Here is a 26184-nt window from a genome sequence, read left to right on the forward strand (position 1 = left end):
TACACAACTTTACACAGGCAATCCACTAACTCAATAGCAGGGAACATGTAAACCATCAATGCTTGAAGAACTCTGAAGAAATCTTACATATGCTTTTACCTTTTCAGATCGTACATTTTTAGAATGCAAATGCTGAACAACCCTAACAGACATTAACACAGGCTGTAATTTTTTAATCTATTTTATACAGTGACTTGTCCCTCATATTAATCGTTTTATTCCCATATTCTAAATGACTCTTATCAAATTCAAATCATGCCTCTATAACAGCATAGTGAACTGCTGGAACCTACCTAGTAAGTCCATCCAATAGTTTATTTGTTTTCTTGGCAGCATGAACAGAGAAAACCAGTGCCACATGCGGGCATTTAACATTGGCAGCCTACATGTGCATTATTCTTACATGCACGATTATAAAAAAAGCAGGCCCCTTGAACAAATAGCATGCAACCTCTTGATGAGTCGAGTCTGTCTGACCTTCAAAATCCAGAACACTGTGTACTTGAGGCTCGAGTGCTGGTAAAAAAAAGCACTGAAGATATCCAAATAAACAAGAAACTGGGCTAAAAGATATAAGAATTATTCAGACAACAATGTTGCTGTATAACTTTAATCATTAAGAATGAGCAAAGTTAAAATAAATACATGGCAAATACATTTGTATTCAGTCATACAACAGAATAAACAATAAAGTGAACACTTGCAAGATTCTAGCTGACAATCAAGACAACAGAGTTAATCTAATGTCTATGGAGGCCAAAACCAGACGTCAGATTTCATTCACGTGAGTGGGACAGATCAACCAGAAGAGAAAGAATGCCGCCAAATTCAACAGTTCATATGGGAAAAAAAGCTAAGAGATGTTTATAACTAGTTCTATAATTATTACAGCTCAACTATATCATTTTATCTGTATGAGCAGAGGAAAAACTCTATCAATAAGGCCACTACTGTCATCAGCTGTATGATTGATAAGTAAAAAAAGACAGTGGGACAGTTGTAAAATAAATTAATCTCAACGGTCTGCTGTTGACATGTATCTGCCGTTATCACGTGTCCGCTTTCCATTCAAGAAAAGCCTGAAATAACTACCACAAAAGACTTCTAGTACAGAGACACACTGTTGTTGTGTTCTATAGCTAGTCACTGTGACAGGTACAAAAACTGACATTTACACGGTTCCTTTCCTTTCACAGAGAATACGAAAGGGTCGTCAACACTTTCAGAATTATATACAGAACAAAACCATCTCTGAACATGAAAACAATAATCAGATTCAGTTACAGAATATTTAACAGCTATAACAGTCCAACACTGGACACAACCTGGAGGAAATACCTAAATCAATTACACTCTAACATAGCCTTGGTTATTACCAGGGAGTCAGGGAGACACGGCACTGTCACTTTAAACACTCAGACCAGAAGCAGTGTCAGTGACAGACTGTTTGCCAGGCTATTTTATTGCCCAGGCTTCTCTCTGGCCTATTTTCAGCCCTCCTCATTGTACAACTGTGGGATATTACATAAGATCCCTGCTAGTCAAACAGAATCAAACTCGTAAAGTTGCCAAGTTTAAGTCTGATATGGTAATTTAATTTAAATAGGTCTCCATCTGGACTACTGTAGCTATCCTGCTGATTTAGTTGGATATATCGTGAATATATCACATGCTGATATTCTGTCAAAGCTATAAAACAAAAATATTCTATAAAAACAGAAAGTTTGGTCCTTGATATACATAACACAATGCAAAATCTGAACACTTCTAGTCATACAGTACAGTTTAACTGGATTCTTTCTCGAATCCTGGTTCATGACAGAATTTAACTCTTACCATTTACACACACACAGCATTACACAATGTCACACATCACAGCCATATCAAATGGCCTAATGCTAGTGAATCTTCAGATCTAGCTTTAAGGACAGCTACAGTGCGCAACCACTGAACAAAAATAACAGTAAATGAAAGGATGGCCTTGTCCTTTTCCTTCCTTTTCCTTTAGACCATCACACTACTCTAAGCCAAAGCCCTCAGCATTGGAAATGGCTATGGTTAGCTTTTGCCGTAGTTCTTTCTTGCTCTTGTAGGGTGGCAGGCAGATCTGGTTGAAGCATGTGTGCGAAACAGGCAACCTGAAGAGAGGAAATGACACACACATACACACATTTGTCTTACTATCCTTGTGAGGACCTTTCACTGACACATACTTGAATCTAACCTTAACCTTAACCTCAGTAATCAAACGGTTTTTGACTCTTTTAGTTTTGCAGTTTTTGCAAATAAATAAATAAATAAATCTGTCAGATATTCCAATATTAGTCAGATATGGATAGATATAGGTCCATACCAAGACATAAAAAACTGCCCACCAAACACACACGCACACATATAGTCATGCAACACTCAATGTTTACCAGTCTGTGGAAACATCAATCTTAGAGATCTTGAAGTTGAGGTCTGCCATGCCTCCCACAGGAACACGGTCACTTCCTGTAGTGAAGTGAAGAAGCCTCTTCTGCAGCTCCAGAGGGAAAGCTAGAACAACGTCCCAGAATGCACTACATCCACATAAAAAATATTAGTAGGTAAATATTAATTTTGTGCAAAAAAATAACAGAAATATAAAGCACTAAAAGCTATGCACACAAAGCATATTTTTTATATATACATGCATATGAAAATGTATTAATTATATGCATTTTCTCTACAAGAAAAAATATCAATAAATGAAAATATGCCTTGAAAAGTTTGTAAAGGATTTTATTTTATTTGCAGCTAGACAATAAGTGCAGTGATGCTTGCAGTTCAGTGTTACCGGATGGTGGGGTCTGTCTTGCTGTAGCCCTCATACTGCGCCACCCTCTGTAGAGAGCTCATATCCAGATTGGGACTCCCACAAACCAGGATCTCAACCTCCTCTGGCCTCAGCAACTGCAGTAAAATGAATTGCAATAATGTTCATGACAGCGATGGAGATGCAGTAATACACACAAGCACCGAAAGCAATTATGTAACACACTCATCTGGCGTTTTTTTTTCTTTTTTTTTCTGCTTTTGCCTTGTTCCATTTCATACTGCCCAAAATGTACGTGACTATTGAGCCTGTTGGTACTTGACCAGCCCTAACATCTTATCAAAAGTTTTAAAGATACTGCCACACCGTGAAGTATTGCACATTTGCAAACAACTCTAGGAAAAGGCACGGCTTTGTCAGTGGTTATGACAAAACAAGTGATCTGCAAGATCACAAGAGTGCAATCTAATCTGACAAGTCCACTCCCACCTCTGCTAACACCAGAGAGTGAGTTATTACCTTCCCTCAGTCTCTTACATAAGAATTTAGAGACCCAGCAATTTTATGTGTCTAGCCCAACAGAGCCTTTCTTTCCCCACATGACACTGTGTACTGGCTCTGACACACAATCTCCACAACTGCTGATACTACAGAGAAACACTGACTCAGTCAGAAAGATCCAGAAAGGGCCAGGATGTTTCTTAACTTACTCAGAACTGCAGTTATTGCGTTCTCTCTCTCTCTCTCTCTCTCTCTCTCTTTTTGGTCAGCTGTATGCTTGGAAGAGCAAGCTTGAAGCAGACACTCCTTACCATATTGGGAAGTGTAATTTTCAATCTGGACATTGCCAAGATAAACACATGCAATTTTAGCTTTTCAAGACTCATAGCAAACAAAGAGCAACTTTCAGCTTCAAGTTACTTCCCAACAGTTAACATCATGCTAGAGCACATACACTATTAACAAACACAATGAAAAAGTAACAAAACTACCAACAAACTTCTGTGAGTTGTGTTTTCTCTGTGTCTGAACAGGTAATGAGAGACATGGAAATTTCCAGCACTCATACAGTACCGACAATTCATTAAATCACGCTCAAGGGTATGCAGACGAAAGCACCTAAGAAACTGCGCATCAAGAACCATACGAGTCACAAAGCTATTGAAAATCTGCAAGAAAATGGTTGCTTTGTAAAGCCTCTGATTGAAATGCGAGGCAGGGTTTTGGGGTTGCCGTTTTCTTTGCGTAGCCATGTATTAATTCTACAGAGCTCACTGGCATATTCTTTCCCTGTTGGCCTGGATACAGCTTAGAGGCAGAGCACAACACTCCCCAATTCTTTGGAGTATGGCCAAAGGAGGGGGTGGGGAGAGCAGACTGATCCCTGCATGCTCACACACACACACACACACACATACACAAACACACAGGACACCATTCACATTACACTCCCACTTACTGTCTCGAAATCAGCTGGTGGAACTTTCTATATTAACCAGCAGCTTGGCTATGCACTTGCCAACAGAAGCACCTTACTAACGTAAGGCATCAACGCGCCCTAGCTTCTGATTATATTTTTAAAAAATGCAGTTTGGCCTAAGGCTGTCAAAAATATCATTATACTTGAAGGCATATTCATGATACATGATATGCATCATGGTGACACATGGCTCCATCATGGTGATGAATAGCTTTATGAGCTTGGGTTACTGTCTGTATGGGGTTTCAAATGTTCTCCTCGTGTCCACATGGGTTTCTGCCAGGTTTTCCAGTTTCCTCCCAAAAACATGCTGACAGGCTACTCTAAATAAGTGTGAATGAGTGTGTGCATGGTGTCCTGCGATGAACAGGCATACCATCCAGGGAGTATTCCCGTTTAGCGGACAGGCTCTGGATCCACCGCAACCCTGACCAGGAAAAAGCACTTACTTAAGATGAATGAATGATGTCCATCATGATATTCAGACATTGGAATTATAAGGTTCTATCTTAATTTTTCTGGCAAAAATAATTATTGGAGTTTTATACCAAAATAATGACTAAAAGTATTATTAAAAAATAAAACTGAAAATCATCTAGTTTGATCTAAGGGTCAAAACTTTAGTATGTAAAAATCAGAGGATTGTAAGCTGGAGCTTTTTTCCCTTTGATTTTTCCCCATTTTCTCCCACCCTATAGCCAGCTCTCTCCTATCACGCAACAGCTACAAAATGAGGACGGTGTGGGCAAACACGTGCTTGCTCTAAGACATATGAAGCCAGCCACTGTATATTTTTAACTGCTGCTCATGCTGCGTCACAGGGCAGCATACCACACTGCGCTATCTACACTCTTCCACATACATGTGCTGACAGACCTGTAATTGGACAGTGTCACTCTGACTGTGGACAAGAGACAATAATGCCATCCCTCCCACCCAGGGACCACGGGCAATTTTGCTCTCTAGACTCCCAGAGAGTTTTATAATTACATGGTGAACTTAAAAGTGGAACAATATTTTGAAAAATCCTAATTTCAGGGATGCTCAAAAAATGTATTTAATGAGTGAAATAAGAGAAACCATTTGCTACTGCGAGTAACAGTTACATAGTTATAGAAGAACACATAAACAGTGAAATAAAGTTCAACTTACCATCAAGGCATTAGAGGCACATACACTGTGAAAGCCATGGTAGAAGGCAGCAAACTGTCTGTAAATGAACTTATTCAGCAGGAAATCAATGTACAGCTGGACGTACTCTACACAGGGATGTATAAATAAATAATACAGAGATAGGTGATCAGAAAATTGCTGATAGTATTGGGTGAAGTTTGTGGGAGGTTTAGTGGAGACTTCACTCACCTTTTCGGTTCTGGTTAGTCACAGGGATTTTATCCCCACCTGGCTTCAGGTTGTGCGACTTGACGACTCCAAGCTCTTCTTGAAAAATCTGCAAAGACGAACACAGGCATTGATCTCTGCTCATCTCTGCTTCCCTGAATATATTTAAACCTAGGGAAAAAGTCCGTTTTATCAGCACACCAGTGCAATCTGGGGCACCCTGAATATCTTAAATAGCCTTACAGTCTGTATACATTCTCAGTGACCTGCGCTGCACAGAGGCATGACTGTGTGTGAGAGAAACACCTGAAAGGTCGTATAGAAGTCCTCTTCAACATTTCCCTCATAGCTGAGTAGCTCTGCAAGGCCATGAGCAAGATCCTAAAACAGAAAGGTTCCATTGATGCCAAATATCAACTTAAAATACAGAGGTACCATGCACAGAGCTACATGCAAGAGAAAACATGCATGAGCCCAAATAAATTTAGAAACAGTTCTACCTCTAGCATAAAACATTCATTTTGCATTCATTGTTCATGGGTTCATTTTGCATTAATTAATTAATTATTTAGAAAATCAATATATTTAAGTGAAAGAAGCACATCTGCTTTATTCTCTGTTTTACAATATAAAATAGTGAATAGGGTTGTTATCACATGAAGCGTTTCATCCACATGGAACCAGAGTCATTTTAATTCACACCTCTGTGTGACCAATAAAATTAATAAAGCACTGACAGGAGAAAATGAAAGTCATGCTGTGATGTTTGTTGTAAGCTGTGGCAATATCTATATTCTCACTCTCTCTTGTTAAATAACCTTCAGTTCTTCTAGTGGTTCCAGCTCCACACACTCGTGGAAAAAAAAAAAAAGTTTAACACAAGAGAGCAAACAACGCCCAGAGGCACTCGATTATATAAGTATGTATGAGGCCAAAGACTTTCAAATGGAACATCTGGTTCACTTAAGCTTGACTCGGCAAAAACCACTGGAAATGAAGAAGAAATGTCAACTGTGTAAAAATTTCCATCTAAAAAGTGATGAACAAATATGTACCATTCTTAAAACATACTAGGGGCTTGTTACGTTTATTTGTTGCATAAGAACAAGGCAATAATACAGTTAATCTTAGGGCTCCCTCTAGTGGACTTGAATTGAAGTGATTAAATTTCACCAGAATCTAAGAATATTATTAAACTGAAATTATTACTATTATGATTATTATTACTATGTAAATATTAGAGTAAATAGCAAATGCTGCATTTTAATAAGGGCCATAACCAGTTCGTAGAGCATTTGATGTATTAAACATTTTCATACATACAGCAATTTCAAAAGTAATTTCAGACTTTTCATGTAATTTATAGGAGATCACACATGACACAGCACAGGTTTATCAGCAGCAGTAAACGAGCAGTCAGCATCAGTGCTGTCCTAATGGCTGCAGAAACAATGCACCATCTGGAGGTGACACTTTATCAACAGAGAGAGGACTTGTTCTGCCTAGCGACGGCAACACACAGAGCGAGCCACAACAACACCACAGCGGCCACTGTAAATGACACAGGGTCATTCTCTGAGACTAATCCAATAATCAGTGACCCTGTGTACTACCATGTGTGGTGACCACACGTATATACATTCTGTGCATATTAATTGTTTTTATTTGACAGTAATATCTATATTCTTGTGCATGGCTGTATTGCACTGTAGGAGGTAGAAGAACTGCTTCAGTAGTGTGGCTATCAATTTTGGGCCCAAGTACAAGAAAACCAGAGATTAAAAGATTTAAAATATATATATCACCTTACAGAATTAAAATGATTTGTTTCACATTGTCTTTAACCCTGTCTTAAAATCCCATGACATGTTGGTGGATCTCGATTTACATTCTTACTCTTATAACTACACAATCTGTCCTATTAGTTTCAATATATTTACTGAGTAATATGCTTGAAGTTGAGTAACTGACTAAAAATCTAGGATCTTAAGGCATTAAAGGAATATTTCAGTCAAAAATTAAATGCAGATCATTTCCCTTATCCCAAAAACCTAATTAGCCAGGTCAGGCTTGCTGGCTGAGATTACTTGTATAGTTTTGCACTAGAGCTAGAAGGCTAATATAGCTAATAAATACTGTGCTAACTGCATAGCTACTTAATCACACAGCTGCCTCAAACAGTTAGAATAGATGATCGAATAGTTAGAATAATAATTCAATTTCTTCTGAAATGACTTGTCTTGGCTGATCAACTCTTTTGGGGAAAATAATAAAGATATGTACATTTTATTTTTGCCAGAAGTGTTTCTTTTGGATATATGCAGAAGAGCAGCGTGAGTGTTAACAAAAACAGTGGATGTCACAGCTTGTGTACATACAGGCATGATTTGCTGCAGGTCGTCCAGGGTGAGGGATGCCATGCCAACAGGGGCATCAAGGTCACACGGCACGATGGGAGGAGTCAGCAGCTTCTTGTAGACGCAGGGCGGGAATCGGATGTCCAGGGTGATGCTGTTGTACACGGCTAGGCCCATGAGCTGAACACAAGGGGTTAAGAGTGAACAGCTGGGGAAGTGAGTTGAGTCTATACACACAAGCTTATACACATATCCAGTCTCGTAAGCCTTTCTTTAGAGTGTGCATTTTGTTCCTGTTCCCATTAAATTTATAACTAGTGTATGTAGTCTGAGATATCTGCTACTGCACTGACCACTCTATAGCCTTATGATACAGCCTGATAGGATGTAGGGAAAGAACGCCCAACAGGTGTATTATACATTTAGAAGAGAATGTGAAGAGGCTGCTCCTTAAGTGCTTACAGCTGCAGCTGACGGCACTCCTCCATGTGCTCTCCATATGCACACAGAGAAAGAGAGAGCAGTGGAAAAAGAGAAAGAGAGAGGGAGGGAGAAGAAAAAGGCTGCCTTTTAGCAGACACAGGGAAAATTTTTCGTAATGGCTCAAGCATCGAGACAACACAAAAGCCAGCCCCGGGGTCGTTCCAAACGAGACAAAACCAAAGAAACCTTTCATTCATTATCCTAGGCTAATGTGACACAGCACTTCTGGGTGTACTTGAACTCAGAGCTCACAAATTTCTACAGTGGGCAAGCTCAGAGGAGCAAAGACGCACCGACACACACAGACACACAGACACACACACAAACCCAGCTGTCTGAGCCAGAGGGAACGATTATGTCAGGACATGGCTGCTACTGTATCCTTTCCTATCTTATAGCGAGCTAGGTGTAGACAGCACTGCCATTTCATTACAGTGTATGAGGCTACGATCACTTGATCAGTCAGAAAAGCATTACATAATGTGCCTCCTCAGCAGTGACTCAAACTGAGGACTAATGCTGAAAATAAGTGTCTGTCCCACCCTATGCTGAAAGGGAAACTTTTTACAGGTTCCACGAATAAACGGTGGATGTTTCCTCTAAGTGGAAGCAGACTGTATGTTTATAGGTTATTTAAGTCTACCAGCACCCATGCACAGCTACATATGCAGCAAATGAAAGGATACAGCTCCAACCAGTCTGTACTCTGAGCAGTTGTCACACTTCCAGTTGCTGAACCAGTGGCACTGAGATTCCTTCACATATGTGAACATGCCTGTGAAAACACACAGGGCAGCACTGTAAGTCTTCAAAAAAACCTCTAAGATGAAAACAGAAACCTGGCTAAAAAAAAAAAAAATCCAAAAAGCAAGTAACAAGTACATGTCACTTTTCCAGTAAAGACTCACAGGTAGGTAATCACTTAAATCACCATGGAAATGTTATCTTGTTATATATTACATGCAAACATCACATTTTTACTTGAAATAAAATTGACCCTCTTTCCTGAATCAGAAACATTCTAGAGCAAGCGTTCTCAAAATTTTCAGCCAAGTACCACTTAACGGTAAAATCAATTTCATTAGGTTCATTATTCAAAAGTGTACAATAATATTCTAGCTATTTATTGCAGACACAGAGTTTTTTATTCCTGAACTTTCCACTGACAAAACACATTAAGCAGGTCCAAGTAGACATTATTTACAGGCTTTCTGAGCATTGTTTTTGAGTTACTGAGGTTTGGATTAAATCCTTTCAGATCAAGGGGCCAATCAAACAGGCTATAACTATAACAGCTCAATAATAAATATAATAACTTTGATAATACTGGGTTGTAATTTCCAGCACTGTAACAAAATACCAAAATTAAAAAAAACAAAACAAAACAAAAAAACTATGCTTCATTGACCCCACTTTGAGGACCACTGCTCTAGAGACTACTTAAACCTTCATACCACTGACTCATAAAATCACCAATTAATGCCTATTTAAACATCATTTTGTTTTCATTCAGTAAAGCAACTGGTGTTCAAGTCATTAAGTTGAGTCATATGTGGTCTAAATTTCTGGGGAACACATTCCTTAGCAAGTACAGAGTGAGTAAATGTTATAAGAAATGAAAACCTCTCTGGTTTTATAGCTGTACAGAGTAAAGAGTGAGTAATATCAGTGAGAGTCGACTAACATGAAATCATAGCTGAGCATATGCACCCTGTTTGTCCTGAGCATCTCACCATAGTCAGTGTGAAAAATCTGTCGAATCAGGAGAAGAAACCATTCCTTTGTGAGTCCTCCCATGTCCAAGCCTGCTTCCCCAACAAACGTCACTTTAAGCTTTTTCTTCAAGTCTGCTCTCTTTCTTGAAAGCTATTAAAAAAAACACACACATTTATGGTGGGGCCATTTTTCCAAATTAAGCCCTAGCCAGACTTTCCAGAACTTTCCAGACCAGACTATACTTGCTCTTGGCTAAAAGTACCCTCTCTCAGTCTCGGAAAATAAAAATGTTGAATATGGTGCTGCTTTGAACAAAAATATATAATGCGTACAAAACCACTACATTATTCTTACAGTTCTGTAAATATTTCTTGACGGTTCAGAGTTAGTGGTAAAAACTGAAGGAACAGACAGGCGCTGTCCATGTTCTGTGAGCGAGCGCTATTACCTCATCCAGTGAGTCACTGACCAGCTGCAGACGCCTTACTTTAATGTTGAGAAAAAGCAGACTCATATCCACCCTCTGTCTGCGAGAGACCTTGTCCACCAGGGTTTGCTGCAGCCGAAATAGAAAGCCACGCATTTAATCATTCAACATTCCCATGCTGGAAACCTGTTTACACATTGATGCTCACTGGCACAATCTGTCTTAGGAATTTATCTTTAAGCTTCTGATAAATGTTGGTGATATTTCTGTCTGTGTTAACTTCCTGAATGCTTTAGTGAAGCTGCTATTTTGTCCTAATGATGAGAACATAGTGTGCATTTCCTTACTGCGTACACTCCTGCAAGACTGTCTTTAATCCGACAGCCACGAGTCTGTTTAGCCTACGCTCTGGTCACATATGTTTTGGGAGGGAGCTTGTGAGGATTCCACCCAAAAAAAGAACATCTCAGGCTGCCCCACCCTGCACAAGACTGTATCAGAAGACTCTCCTTATAGTAAAATGAATCCTGCTTGACTTTGAAATTAAGCTTTTCACACAGTAGATTAGCTCATGTATAATTTATGGATTAGGACTGCCTTCGTTACTTTTTCAGAGAAGAGGGAAAACTTTCAATTTTAAGAACCGCTGGACTTCACTGGGAAATCTCCAAGTACAGACAGCTTAGATAAACAGTCTTGAGTATAGGCGGCCATAGAGCAAGCATCAAATCCCACGAGACCCTTAGGACCAAACAGTCTAAATCCTTCGTTTCCACAGTAACGTTCTCTGCACACTCTGGCAGCTCGGCAGTGAAGAGAACTACAGAGGAAATGACAGTGACATGCAAACTCTTACCCTGGCCATGCTGATCATCTGTTGCTCAGAGTCTCTTTGGATAATAGCCTTCTTCACCACCGTAGACAAGATAAACGGATACTGGCAGAATGTGAATCTGTGTGAATTGCAATGCATCAGACTCAAAGTAGTGAACTTCCTCACCAATATTAACTTAGTCAAAAACAATTATAATGCATGGTTTTGTACTATGCTGTCAGAGCAATGACAAAGATTATATTGGTCCAGCAGATGTAAACAATGCTCCAGAAGGTAAACACAACTTAAAGTCTGTTCTAGACTTTTTTCTAGCTATTAAAGACTATAAAAACAGCTCTGATGGAAAGAGTTTCAGTGCATGTGTGCTTAGAGGAAACTGGAGAGAATAGCGCTCAGTCCGAATTATATTTTCGTGCCACACCTGTTGGAATTTCCATGAGCTTGCCATGTCTGGTAGTCCTCCATGAAGTCAATGTGGTCCAGTGTGAGATTGTAGAAATCAGAGAAGGGGATGATGGGAGAAGGAGAAATGCTGTTTGCAGCATCTGATTACAGAGAGTGGAGACACGGGAATGGTTTGATTCTGTCCCAGCAAAATCAATCAGCATACTGTTCAACATTTTCCTCAGTTTGGCATTAGTTTTCGTACTCACTGAGCAGGGAGAGAACCTTGGTGGCTGATGGGATCCACCATGAGCACTTGGACATGGGCGGTAGCTCCTCTGGTTTGGCAGGGAACAGCCGTGTGGTGATGAAGAGCTGTAGGCGTTCCACCAGCTGCTTAAAACGCTTCTGAGATAGCCTGAGAAATGACACACTGCCCTGGTCAGACACTCACAATGCAGCTTTCGAACTCTGAGCTTCTTGCTGTTGTGGTGATTCAAAACTCATTAAATCAAACACTTTAAAATCTAATTCTGACACCTATCTATACATTTTAAAACTAAAATAAAATCTTAACCTAAAATGTAAAAGTCCCTCTTTTGAAGGTTTTACTGGGAATTATTTTTTATTTTGTTAATAGGTGCTGAATCCCTACATAATCACTATGCCTTTATAATTTAGCCTTTTGTACTTTTGGTTTTATTTTGTGAATGGATTCCTTAAACAGCCTAGACTGCAAAAGGCAGTGACAGAAGGAAACAATTCAGACTCACTTCTTAAACCAGTGCATCAGGAAATGGTGATCTGCTTCAGGCAGCGTTGCTATTTGCCGCAATAAGTGAGCATAGATGACATATGTGGCTGTGCTTGTGTACTGAGGGTTCTGCAACAAAGAAGAGCCTTTTTAGAGCACTTCAAAAAGGAATTATAACTTTTCACTTGGGAGCTGCAGAAGAAGGTCTGGCTCTTTAATAAAGAGTGGCATTTCAGCGGAAACCAGTGATAAATCCCCCCCCCCACAATATGACCTCATCGGTTCCTCCAGTACAGTCAAAGACAAATCATTCCACAGGCTGACTCACATTAGAGGCAGACAGATCAGCCCAATAATTGCTCTTGTCTTTCAATTTCACACTGTCTTCAAGAGATATGTCGGTCAGGACATCATATCATAGCTTGAGGCTGATTAAAAGCTAATTTTGGAACAGACTGACTTCAGGAGATGAAAAATGGAGTCCAGTCCCCCAAAACATACAAAAAGTTTTTGAAACCTAAGAAAAAAATCCTACATCTGATGCATAATATTGAAAATTGACTTTTTACACTCTCTTTCTCTATATATCTTACCCCTGTCTCTCTCTATCATTAGTCTTTCCCAGATATTATCCAGTGGCTATGGCCTTATTTGTACAACCCAGAACCAGTCCATGCTGGTCATGTGTGAAGTAAACTCTTAGCTCACAATATATATGTAGCCTAGCTCAGACAGTCTGACTGTAGCTATGGCTGGAGTCAATGGGCCATGGGGTGAGAGAGGAGATCAAGAGTTTCCTGCCTTGCCTCACACTTCGAAATGGCCACCAACACAACACAAGGCCGAGTCTGAGCCAGAGTAGGTCGACTGTGCTCCACATACAGTATACGCCTATACATGTGTGCAGATAACCGTCTTGATTTAGGGCAGGAAATTACAGCTATTACTGAAAAGTACCACATGCGTCTGGGTTATATAATCAAGGTAGTTTTCTATTAATAGTTCAGTTTTGCACAATGACAAGCTCAGTATGGAAAACTCCACTGGACCATTTCTTTATCGGGAACTAAAACAATTTTCATTTACAGTTTAGAAAGCAAAACATTATCAAGCATAACAATATCAAGAATTACCTGCACAAGTATGAAATAAGCCCTCAGGTCATCCTTTGTCCGCGGTCTGAAAGAGAAAGTAGCAGCTCAAGTCTCCGCCGTAACAACACAACAGTCAGCAGCTTTTAAAGACTCAGGGAGTGAAAACAAAACAACACTCACCCTTTCCATTCCCTTAATAAGCTATTAATGATTCCCTTCAGGACTGATTTCTGGGTATCAGGGGGCTATGAATAAGGAAGTCTGAAATTACAGATCTGCATTCTTGAGGACAAACAACTAACTAATGATAAAAACACACACACACACACAAACACACACACACAATAGCTCTTTGTGTAGCCCAAAACCAAGAAAGTGAATGTTTTTTTATAAGAGCTTCTGTTTACTTGGGTTCGTTACGCACCGTGTGAAGCAAAGCATCATAAACAGCATTGACAAATTTGGTGTTTATTCCTGAGTCTTCAATAGTGTTGAATGGAGCATTTGCTTCTCTCTGGGGGGAGAAAGGCAAAATCAGTCACTAAAATTACAAATTGTTTTTGCTTTAAGTCTAACCTGCAAAAAAACAAACAAAAAAAACAATAATGCTGTAGGAGTATAACAGTCTTTCAGAGTGAAAACATCATGGTAAATTACTATAATTTCCTAAAGATCCTGTTATGACAGCTGTTATGAATGATCAAATGTACGGTAAGAAGGTCAACTGTAATAAGATCAACACTCAGTATATAATCCATATGCAGGTGTTCTCCTTTATTACTCTTTGAATGAGCTCATTCATTCATATGGAGCTTTCATTCATATGGTTTTTCCCTTTCTGCTGTTTTTGCTGTTACTGTTTCACATGGGTCAGAATTTCAACAGCTCTCAGTAAAAACATTTGCACAATTCAAAGGGAATATACTGACCTGGTTTAACACCTTATATTCTGTTAAGCCTATACAGTTCTTCTATGCAAGGTATTTTTTTTATCCTACACAATTAATATAAATTCATATTTAGATAGTATAAATAACATGTACATGAAGAACTTAGTAATTAGTAACTGTGGAACAAATTTAATTAGACATTAATCTTGCAAAATCATAATCAAATAACTAGGGGAATACAAGCTGATAACATTCTGAACACAAACACACAAACCTTAAAAGCAGCATTGAGTTCCAAGAAGGAGTTGAACGTGGTCATGTAGAAATCATGGACATGCTTCCAATCACCTGAGATAGTTGCCTTTTCAACGTCTTCTCTGGATTTAAACAAATTAACACTGTTGTAAGTATGGTTTAGTACAAACAAGTTCTAATAAGAATAAGAAAAGCCATAATGAAAGAAGCATAATAGACTGAGAGCCCGTACTGAAACTCTTTGGCAGTTTTAGTCCGGATGGGAATGATGGGATCTGAGACAAATCGGGCTTTAACTTCTGGAGGCAAAACATCTATAGAGATTCGCTGCTTCTGTCTCACATCTGGATAGATTGGGGGAAGCTCTCTCACTGTAGACAATAAGACAAACATGCAGGTGTCCATATTTCTCAAACAGCATAAACACACAAAAACATGGAAATACTAGACACCAACAAATTCTCTCAACTTTTTTTTAGCATATAAATGGAAATGCTATGGCTTTAACACAAAATGGGTCCACTGATTAAGACATGCCCCTTGATCTCCTGGTAATAATTAAGTGTTTTCCCAATGCACTAAACAATATGGCTAATTAAGCAGAAGCTCATCACACTCCCATTGAGGATCCTCCACACTCTGATGGGAAAACTAGACATGCCGCTCTTGCTTGGACCCAAAGGACATCGCCTTATACCAGTCAGCCATAGTGACCTGATACCACTGTAAAAACAGTTGATGGGATTCTGGATTAGGCAGATAATTCGGGCGACAACAGATGATCAGGTGAATACCACTTTTTTTAAAATCCATTTAAAATTACAGGAATCAGTTCATCTTACATAAATAAGTGTGTGTTATTGACTTTTCAATAATAGTCTGACTGTCTTGTTCATAAATACATGGCCAATTTTTCTAAATATAAACCATGGGCTTGATATAATAATTCTATCTGCGAGTGAGTTCTAAAAGATGTTCCATAGTCAAATCCAGAATTATTGGCACCTTTTAAGAGAACGGGGGAAAACACTGTTTACCCACAATCAACTTGTGAAACTACGGACCTTGCCAAAAATAATTCTCATAAGAACACATTTAAATAGGGGTAGCCAATATGAAAGAAAAATCGTATCATGATTCTTAAATGTATTTCTACAATATACAATATGTATCACTGTAAATAGGTTTGAGAATAATATTCTTTGAAATACAGTAATGTGGATTTTTTTTTTTTTAAAAAAGTCACGCAGATACAGGTCAAGAGCTTCAGTTAATGTTCACAACAAACATCAGAATGAAGAAAAAAATGTGATCTCTGTGACTTTGATCATGGCACTGAACATTAACTGAAGCTCTTGACTTGCATATGCATGATTTTTTGCATTGTGCTGCTGCCACATGATTAGCTGATTAGATAACTGCATGCGTGTGCAGGTGTACAGGTGTTCCTAATAAAGTGGACGGTGAGTGTACGTGGCATAATATAAAAGGATTATAAAAAGGATTGATAATTAAAACAAATGCAAATAAACTGTCATCCTTGAAAAAAAAAATTATTTCTAATAAATTCTGTCAGTCTTCTGTTAACTGTCCAATAACATTCTCTTTCCCTGAGGTATAGATATGAGATTGCACACATGTGAATCCCTTACAACCAGATCTTACAACCCAAAAAAGACAGATGGTTGTTGGCTATAATTGACCTAGCTTCTTTGGCATGGTTGGGGACTACAAACAATCAAACAAAAACACTAAACACTATACCCAGTATAAAATATGGTGGATCATTTATAGTTTGGGGCTGTAGCGGGATATTTTTACCCATAATCCGGCCTATGTCAGGAGATTTGGCTGGACATGCTGCAAGACAAACTCACTCTGACTTCAACAATTTATTTTTCCGGATGCAGTTTAAGACAAAAAGCCATAGAGTCAATCCCGTCTTTGCCTGTACAAACTGAGGCACTTCTTACCCCATCTCATGCAGCAGTTTGTCTCAGTGGTTGAGCTTTGAAAGGTAAGCAGTAAACGCGGTCAAACTGGAGCTTGATTAAACTTTAATTACAGCTGCAAGGCACAAAATCCAAAGCGTGACGCTCTCTCTCCATAGGAAAACAGTGGTTTAGCCAGTGATTTTATCACACATCATCTGTCTGCAGTCAACTGACTGTGTGGCAGCACACTAAGGAGTTAGTTAACTTGGCTAGTTTATATACGCTGTAAGTTAAGCTGTGGAAAGGTGTTGTGAAATGAGGTGTCACATTTTGTGTATATGTGGTTAGCAGTTTGAATATTCAAATATTATTTGAATGATCCCTCAAAAAATGTAATAGTATCGTTGCTTGAAATGTCCGTCTCTACTTTTAACAAAATAATGACCTAAAACACAGTTACAAATCAGAAATGATTAAGGAGAGTCCACAAAGAGCTTAAAATGTTCTGCGTGGAGGAGTGGACCAAGATTCCTTCTACAAGTGTCTTCAATCGAATTAGATATCACAAGAAGAGGCTCAATGTTGTTATTCTATAATTATTAATTTTAGGTGTGCCAATAGTTTTACAACCAGTGTTCTGGAAAAAAAAAACCTGCACTACTTATACAAACTTATGTTTGTAAATATGGTTACCAAATAAAATAAAACACATCCTCATATGATTAAAACATTTTTTTCTCATTACATGTGCCATTCATTTTGTGTCTTTAATTTTGCTACATTTTTTTTCAAGACTGCAAATAAATCTGGATTCTGCAAATGACTGTATGGCTGAAGACAAAATGCCAGATAGTTATGCAACTGAATATGAGATGGATTGTGTCACTGAGAACTTGATTTGGCCACCAAAAGTGGCGTATTGCTATGCAACAAAGTAAAATACAAACACACATTGCTAGAATTTCATATTTAGCATAGAAGTTACATATATACAAATAACATATTTCACTGTGGCAGTAAAGCAGCAAAACAAAGCTGTAAGTTATCACTGGGTTGCAAGGTAAATGTCTTCTCAAATGCATCCATTTTATCTATTTCTGTATTAGATGAGATACAGATAACTAAGAATATGGTTAACAGACTGCTGCTGTGAAGAGGTACTGATGGTTCAGACCATAAGTGGGATGATAGAAGGTACAGACTAACAGGCGAAATATGTTTTTCCCTGGAATATACAGTATAACACATGTACAACATGCTTTTCTACCGATCAAGCAGTGTGGTCTGATCTTACTGGTATACACATTCCTAAAAGTTTAAGCTCACAAAAAGATGTCATTAAAGAAAATTGTTTCGGGGGAAAAGACAAACAAACAAAACAAAACAAAACAAAAAAACGCTGAATACAGTGCACATTTTCATCACTACCTTCAAGCACAACTACTCAGATAACTGCCCTCTTTACTCAGGGCCAACTACCAATCATGCTGTGATTAAGAGACAGCACAAATTACAGATGCTAGAACTGCTCTCGGTTCCTCTGCCGGATAGACACGCTGAGGACTCTGTACACCAAAAGATAATGCAGACTACTCGAGGAGAAGCGACTGGCAATGATTCTACCAAAATGCTCTTCTTTAAAGAACTATACATTTAGACCACCTCAGAGTCCAGCCTCTACAGCAGCTTCAATACTCAGTCTGATTAGCCCTCTGTGTAACACACTGATCCTCAAGTCTCCTAAAGCATCTTTGATCTCAAGGGGGGAAAAAAAACACACATCTGCTTGCAGTATTGAACTGTTCATTAATTCATAGCAGCTAAAGGGAACTCTTTGAAATGCAATTAGTATTTTGTTCTGTGTCTAAGCATTACCTTTAAATTGCATGTGCATATCATTTAATATCATGCTGACCTTTGGATGAGTGTTTCCGTGACATGCATAAAACACAGGCTATCAAAGCACTTCATCCTTTTCAGTGTAGTTCTAAGGAGCGTTTTTCTATCACAAATCTTGTGTCCAATACAGTGACGTAGCCAGGAAATCATTTCAGGGGGGGATGAGGACATATATCAAATAAAATCATCATCTGTACAATTAAACTGATGCGTATAGTTTAGGTGGCTGACAGAGAGTCGAGAAACAGTGATGCTGTTCAGAATTTGTTGTTTAATTATTTAAGGCACACTCTACCATCAACCAATCTTGCCATATTCATAACATTAAATACTCTTATAACAGCTCCAGTGAATATGATTATAACGAGGGGAGAAAAAAAATCACTTCTATTATAAACCAGATCTACCGTTCTTTTTTTCCCCTCCTGCAGTATAACACCAGTAATCTGCTGTCACCTCGATATCCTCATTCTCAGTGTGTGGCTTGCTGGTTAATAGCTTTCAAATGGAAATGGTAAAAATGCATAATCCTGTGTGGTTAATTCTGTTTCTCAACAGAGCAGCTGGTACCCAATAAAATGTGCTTAAAAAACTTAGAGACAGGTTCGTTGGACATTTAAGGAGGTTAAATACAGAATCAAAACAATCATTTCTTAACCTATTATTGCCCAGTTACTGTGACAATGTGTACTATGTGTGCGGGCTGACCTTGTCGGACGGCAGGTAAGAGGAGCTGTGTGGACAGGCTGTGACTGCCTGACTCTCTCTTGTGGTTCAGGGTGGAGATGAAACTTCCATAGGAGGAGAAAGGTAGCTTTGGTCCACGATCCAAACTCTGTCAGGGGAATGAAAGAGGCATAAATCCCATTTGAATTGTCACCAAACATGTGTGTCGCAAATTAGTATGTGATCTACCATGAACATTATCATTAGGTGGAAAGCACCAATTTACTTGCAGCACAGAGGAGCTCAAAGCCTGAAAAGGGTGTGCTGCTGTGTGTAGGATGTGAAAAGTAGTGGTTTAATCAGTTTCAGTGGCCTGTAATCTTAGCATCACCATTCATCAGGCCAGACAAACAAAGCCATGCTTGAAGCAAACAGAGCAAAAGATGGAAAAGGAAAACCAAAGCCAATTCAAAAAAAACAGCCCTTCCTCTTATTTGATCTTATCAGAAGCAAATATCTGGACGCTTTCTTAAAGAACAGAAGAAATCAAGTGTTGGCCAGATGGTCCCACCCATGTGCGTTTATTTGTAACATAAGTTTTACGCATCAGAATCTATACTTATTGCTGCTACACTACAAAATAGTTTACAGTTTACAGCCCAAGTTCTGTGTATTTATTGTTCTGTGTATTTATTATTGTATGTATTTATTGTCCTGTGAATTTATTGCTCTGTTCTGTGTATGTACTGTCCTGTGTATTTATTGTCCTGTATTCGCCTCACACTGTTGTGTTGCGCCCTTTATGTAGTCTTGTGTACTGTTCTGTGTTGCACCATGGTCCTGGAGAAACCAGGACCAGGAGAAACCATTTAGTTCCAATGTATACAAGCTATATAGATGAATGACAATAAAAACCCACTTGACTTGACTTGAAGCATGGGTGATGCTTTGGGGTAGATGTGTGATGTATTGCATACACTAGTCAAATACTGTATTTCAAAAAAGGAAAAGAAAAATCATGGTTATGTATAAATCTAATCTCACAGCACCCTGACCAGCTGATTTCAGTGTTAGATTAAAAAGCAGCTGATTTCAGTGTTAGATTTAAAAGCAGCTGATGTCAGTGTTAGATTAAAAAGCAGCTGATTTCAGTGTTAGATCAAAAAGCAGCTGATTTCACTGTTAGATTTAAAAGCAGCAGATTTCAGTGTTAAGATTTAAAAGCAGCAGATTTCAGTGTTAGATTAAAAAGCAGCAGATTTCAGTGCTAGATTTAAAAGCAGCAGATTTCAGTGTTAAGATTTTAAAAAAGCAGCTGATTTCAGTGTTAGATTAAAAAGCAGCAGATTTCAGTGTTAGATCAAAAAGCAGCTGATTTCAGTATTAGATAAAAAGCAGTTGATTTCAGTATTAGGATAAAAAAGCAGCTGATTTCAGTATTAGGATAAAAAAGCAACTGATTTTACTGTCAGAAAAAAAAGCAGCTGATTTCAGTGTTAGATAAAAAAAGCAGCTGATTTCAGTGTTAGATAAAAAAGCAGCTGATTTCAGTGTTAGATAAAAAAGCAGCTGATTTCAGTGTAAGATAAAATGCAGTTGATTTCAGTATTAGGATAAAAAAGCAACTGATTTTACTGTCAGAAAAAAAGCAGCTGATTTCAGTTAGATTTTAAAAAAAAGCAGCTGCTTTCAGTGTTAAATAAAAAAGCAGCTGATTTCAGTATTAGACTAAAAAAAAACAGCTGATTTCAGTGTTAGATAAAAAAAAAGCAGCTGATTTCAGTGTTAGACTAAAAAAAGCAGCTGATTTCAGTGTTAAATAAAAAAGCAGCTGATTTCAGTATTAGATAAAAAAGCAGCTGATTTCAGTATTAGATAAAAAAAGCAGCTGATTTCAGTATTAGATAAAAAAAGCAGCTGATTTCAGTATTAGATAAAAAAGCAGCTGATTTCAGTATTAGATAAAAAAGCAGCTGATTTCAGTATTAGATAAAAAAAGCAGCTGATTTCAGTATTAGATAAAAAAAGCAGCTGATTTCAGTGTTAGATAAAAAAGCAGCTGATTTCAGTGTTAGATAAAAAAAAGCAGCTGATTTCAGTATTAGATAAAAAAAGCAGCTGATTTCAGTATTAGATTTTTAAAAGCAGCTGATTTCAGTTAGATATTGTTTTTGCCCTTTTGCTCTGTCCATTAAGATGTAAATGTTCTGTCAAAGTCCCAGATCCACCATTTTCCCAGTGTCGGGAATTTCCATCAGCTTTGGGTTTCCCTCAGCTGAACTGCTCAGATAACTACTAACTTATCACAACATACTTCAAACTTTTTTTTTTTGGATGAAAACAAACCTTTAAATGCGAGCTGTGAGTTTCTAGTGAAAAAAAAGAGACTTACAGGGTTTATGATGGGAGGAAGTCTGTCTCTATCTCTCTCTTCTAGCGGATAATTATTCTCACTCATATTTACATGCATGTCCTGCAGACTTATCACATGGCTTGTTTTGTTTGGAAAACCGCAACTTTTCAGGCGGTGAAGGAGCTGCGTGTCGGTTTCTTTGGCGCTTTCCTCGGCGCAGGACTGGAAACACAGTAGCGCTGCTCTCTCTCTCTCTCTCTCTCTCTCTCTCTCGGTCGGTACGCGCTGTTCTTCACGCCAAGCAGGTGACTTTTACAACTTGTCACGGTAACCGAAAAAAAAAGATGCTTTGTTTTTCCCTCTCCAAAGTCGAGTATCAAACTATAGGTCCATATATGTACACAATAAGACAAGGACACTAACGCTAAATCTTTGCGAAGCTGCGTCAGTTCACGCGGTTCTGTGAGTTAAGTTAGTGAAGCGGAGCCGAGGCGCGCCGCTGCGCTCCAGCTGCTGTACTCCGCCGCCATGTTGGTGAGGATGAAGCTCGCGAGCAGCAACTTGGTAACGGTCGCTAACGCTACGTCACACTGAGGGCGGGGCTTTGAGTGCTGCTGAGTCGGATTTATTGCACACGGTTTATCTATTAGTAGCTCAGGGTCCCAGTAATAACAGAGGAGTTCTACACAATACAGGATGAATACATAATTCAGAATGAACATACGCATAGATACGAATAAGAGGAGCAATTCTCGTTTTTTTTCCGTTAGAAAGCTGGCAAGAAACATACATTATAGGTGTACAGTGTTCATTCATGCATCTTAGTAACCGCATGGTCAGGGTCACAGTGCTCTATATCAGGCCCCTAGACTTTAGGTTTTGGGAAACAGAACAACTAAATTCATTTGGAGATATCACAGGCAGGCACAAACAAAAAAATTATAACTGCAAAAGACATACACTATATGGCCAAAAGTTTGTGGGCCTCTGATCATCACACCCATATGTGTTCCTTATGTGTCATTCCTTATGGGTTATTATTTATGTGTTGTTCCTTATGGGCTATTCCTCATGGATTGTTCCTTATGTGTTGTTCCTTATGGGCTGTTCCTCATGGATTGTTCCTTATGTGATGTTCCTTATGGGCTATTCCTTATGGATTGTTCCTTATGTGATGTTCCTTATGGGCTATTCCTTATGGATTGTTCCTTAGGGGGTTATTCCTTATGTGATGTTCCTTCTGGGTTATTCCTTATAGGTTGTTCCTTACGGGCTATTCCTCATGTGATGTTCCATATGGGTTGTTCCTTATGTGTTATTCCTTATGTGATGTTCCTTATGGGCTATTCCTTATGGATTGTTCCTTATGTGTTGTTCCTTATGGGCTATTCCTCATGGATTGTTCCTTATGTGATGTTCCTTATGGGCTATTCCTCATGGATTGTTCCTTATGTGTTGTTCCTTATGGGCTGTTCCTCATGGATTGTTCCTTATGTGATGTTCCTTATGGGCTATTCCTTATGGATTGTTCCTTATGTGATGTTCCTTCTGGGTTATTCCTTATAGGTTGTTCCTTACGGGCTATTCCTCATGTGATGTTCCATATGGGTTGTTCCTTATGTGTTATTCCTTATGTGATGTTCCTTATGGGCTATTCCTTATGGATTGTTCCTTATGTGTTGTTCCTTATGGGCTATTCCTCATGGATTGTTCCTTATGTGATGTTCCTTATGGGCTATTCCTCATGGATTGTTCCTTATGTGTTGTTCCTTATGGGCTATTCCTCATGGATTGTTCCTTATGGGTTGTTCCTTAGGGGGTTATTCCTTATGTGATGTTCCTTCTGAGTTATTCCTTATAGGTTGTTCCTTAGTCGGTTATTCCTTATGTGATGTTCCTTCTGGGTTATTCCTTATAGGTTGTTCCTTATGGGCTATTCCTCATGTGATGTTCCATATGGGTTGTTCCTTATGTGATATTCCTTATGGGTTGTTCCTTATGGGCTATTCCTTATGGGTTGTTCCTTATGAGCTATTCCTTATGGGTTGTTCCTTATGTGTTGCCACAAAGTTGGAGTTACACATTTCTACAGGATGTCTCTGTATGCTGTAGCATTAGGAATTCCACCTTACTGGAACTAATTTGCCCAAATATGTTCCAGCATTACGTCGCCCCTGTGCAAGTGAGGTTCATGAAGACACTCTTTGCCAAGGTTGGTTATGAAGAACTGGAGTTGACTGCACAGAGTCCTGACCTCAAACCCACTGAACACTGTTGGGATGAACTGGAACACTGACTGTGCACCAGGTCTCCTCGTCCAACATCTGTGCCTGACCTCACTAATGCTCTTGTGGGTGAATTAGCACAAATCCCTACAGCCACGCTCCAAAATCTAGTGGAAAGCCTTACCAGAAGAGTGGGAGTAATATAACAGCAAAAGTGAGACTAAATTTAGAATGTTCAAAAAGCACATACGGTGGTGATGGTCAGGTGTCCACAAACTTTTGGCCTTATAGTGTATCTCTAATTATGTTATCATTATCATCAAGTAATGTAGCTGAGGTTGAGGAACTGTCAGAGAATTCACACACCATGCTGACAGTGCTAGCAATTCTACCTCTGGTGTTTTTCCCAGTGTTTAGGGAGGCATAGCGGTCAGGTTAATTTTTAATAATTTAATTTTAAAAAAAGACAATGAAAAGAAAGAAAGAAAAAAAAAACAGTTCAGGCCCTCCTTGGGTTTATATACAGATACAGAAACAGAGTGCCACTGTTACACCACTTTTACAAATTTTTATACCCCACAAATGGGGAAAACTTCCAGAAAAGCAGTTTAAAGATGTAGCTTTTGTCACGTGGAGTGTGAGTCAATGCATCTTTTTGTTGATTGTCCCTTTATCTCTACCTTTTTGTTAGACTTTTCTTTGAAAGAAAATCGAATACTGGCTTTAATTTAAAGTTACCTGACGTAAAACGCTACTTTTCACATAAAGATTCAGATATTGATGTACATTGTAAATATTAGGCTATTCATACATATAAGTTAAAATTTTTCACAATGATTCTACAGTTTGATCTTTTCCTAATAGATTTTTCATCACTAATAAGCACATTTAGAAAATCATAAAAAGAAAAGCCTAAAAGAATACAAAATTAAAATGTATTAGAAAGCTAAAATGCTTTTATGAATGTCACAGTTTTTTTTCTTTCTTTTATAAATCTTTATAGATTCTCTGTCATCCTTGTTTCCTTTTTGCAATTTGGAACATGTTGTCCTTTTGTAAATTAATTTATGTTGCATTTAAATAAAAAAAAAATTAGAAGCTTGTGGTGGCAGAAAGTGACAAATTTGAACCCATAGAGCTAAAATTCACTGTGCATCAATAGAGCTATTCTGACTGACACGTTTATCCTATGATAAAACTTTTCCTGATAGGAATGTTCTTTTCCAGGGTGACAGTCTCCCCATACACAGGGCACAAGGGCTCAATGAATAGTTTGATGAGGATGAAAATGAAGTAAATCATATGATATGGCCTTTGCAGTCACCAAATCTTAAGCCCTTATACCAAGGTGCACTGAAGCTGTTCTGGTGACTTGTGATGGCACAACACCACACTAAGACACGTTATGTTGCTTTTTTTCCCTTTAATTTGTCACAAAGTTATATTGATCTGAATTACTAGGATTATATTGTAATATCTTTACACATTACTAAAGCCTTGAAGTCTTCTTATATATTATATATTCTCCTACCTATTACCTTTTTTTTTATCCTGAGCGTTACCCCAGCCAGTTAAGAGCGCAGTAAATGTGCAGTTTGTCCCACAGGTTTAATCAGAGGCTGAGAAGACTTGCATCAGTCAGCAAAATCTCTGGAACATCTCCACCACACACTCTCACTCCTCCATTCACTTCTGTCTCTATTATCACCCAACAAAACCTGTCTGCATGGAGGAGGTGCTGTGAACAATTATTAAGCTCAGTGTCTTATATAGACACTCTCACAGTCCAGTATCAAACCTCCTGATTCAGGATACATTATCATAGCAGATCTGTTATTCCTCACAGCCTCAGTCCCACTTCTATTTCACTTCACATCTTTTTCTTTGGTTTTCAGATCATTATCTGCTCCATGATCATGGTAAAACTTCAAGGCGTTGGAATAATTTATGCTTTTACACCAGGGTTTCCTCAGCTATTTCTTAAGCTTTAAAGCTTGTTATTTGGTCTGTGGGTCTGCAAAAGTTCTGTGGTGTAAAAGCCTGGTTTAATATGTTTTGTTTAGTTTGCATACTTTTATTGTGTCATGATTTTATTTAAGACTGTGGCTTGAGATTGAGTTTCAATGCATAATTTTATGTAATTTTATGCTCTTGCTTTTATTTTACTCTGCTTGAATTAACATCTGTTGGTCTTAAAACTGCTATATAAATCAACTTCTTTAGTTCCTTTCAGATATTTACGCTTAACTCCAGAATAATTGTACCAGATTGATCATATAAAACAAACATTA

The 26184-nt window shown here is 38.4% G+C and overlaps 1 protein-coding gene across 1 annotated transcript; it reads right to left on the reverse strand.

Annotated features, from left to right (window-relative positions):
• Window positions 1-596: 596 nt before the first annotated feature.
• hectd2 (HECT domain containing 2) lies at window positions 597-22217 on the reverse strand. The gene is made up of 21 exons (XM_026915535.3): window positions 21708-22217; window positions 19358-19484; window positions 15049-15187; window positions 14836-14938; window positions 14096-14185; window positions 13852-13916; window positions 13711-13756; window positions 12597-12706; window positions 12093-12241; window positions 11861-11984; window positions 11461-11557; window positions 10626-10733; window positions 10195-10327; window positions 9148-9236; window positions 8000-8158; window positions 5928-6002; window positions 5643-5730; window positions 5433-5539; window positions 2822-2937; window positions 2421-2564; window positions 597-2138 (listed from the first exon to the last, which is right to left on the reverse strand). The coding sequence occupies exons 1-21, from the start codon at window positions 21783-21785 to the stop codon at window positions 2018-2020; spliced, it is 2268 nt and encodes a 755-aa protein (XP_026771336.1). The 5' UTR covers window positions 21786-22217; the 3' UTR covers window positions 597-2017.
• Between the last annotated feature and the right edge of the window lie 3967 nt (window positions 22218-26184).

Source organism: Pangasianodon hypophthalmus, chromosome 12 (genome assembly GCF_027358585.1).
Source record: "Pangasianodon hypophthalmus isolate fPanHyp1 chromosome 12, fPanHyp1.pri, whole genome shotgun sequence".
Lineage (NCBI taxonomy): Eukaryota > Metazoa > Chordata > Actinopteri > Siluriformes > Pangasiidae > Pangasianodon > Pangasianodon hypophthalmus.

Excerpts from the sequence above, each read along its gene's own strand:
- hectd2 (XM_026915535.3), bottom strand. The coding sequence starts at position 21,785 with ATGCATGTAAATATGAGTGAGAATAATTATCCGCTAGAAGAGAGAGAT. Across the intron at positions 12,707-13,710 it reads CTTATTTCATACTTGTGCAG|AACCCTCAGTACACAAGCAC; the intron begins GTAATTCTTGAT and ends TCTTTGTTGCAG. Across the intron at positions 2,938-5,432 it reads GTGCCTCTAATGCCTTGATG|TTGCTGAGGCCAGAGGAGGT; the intron begins GTAAGTTGAACT and ends ATTTTACTGCAG.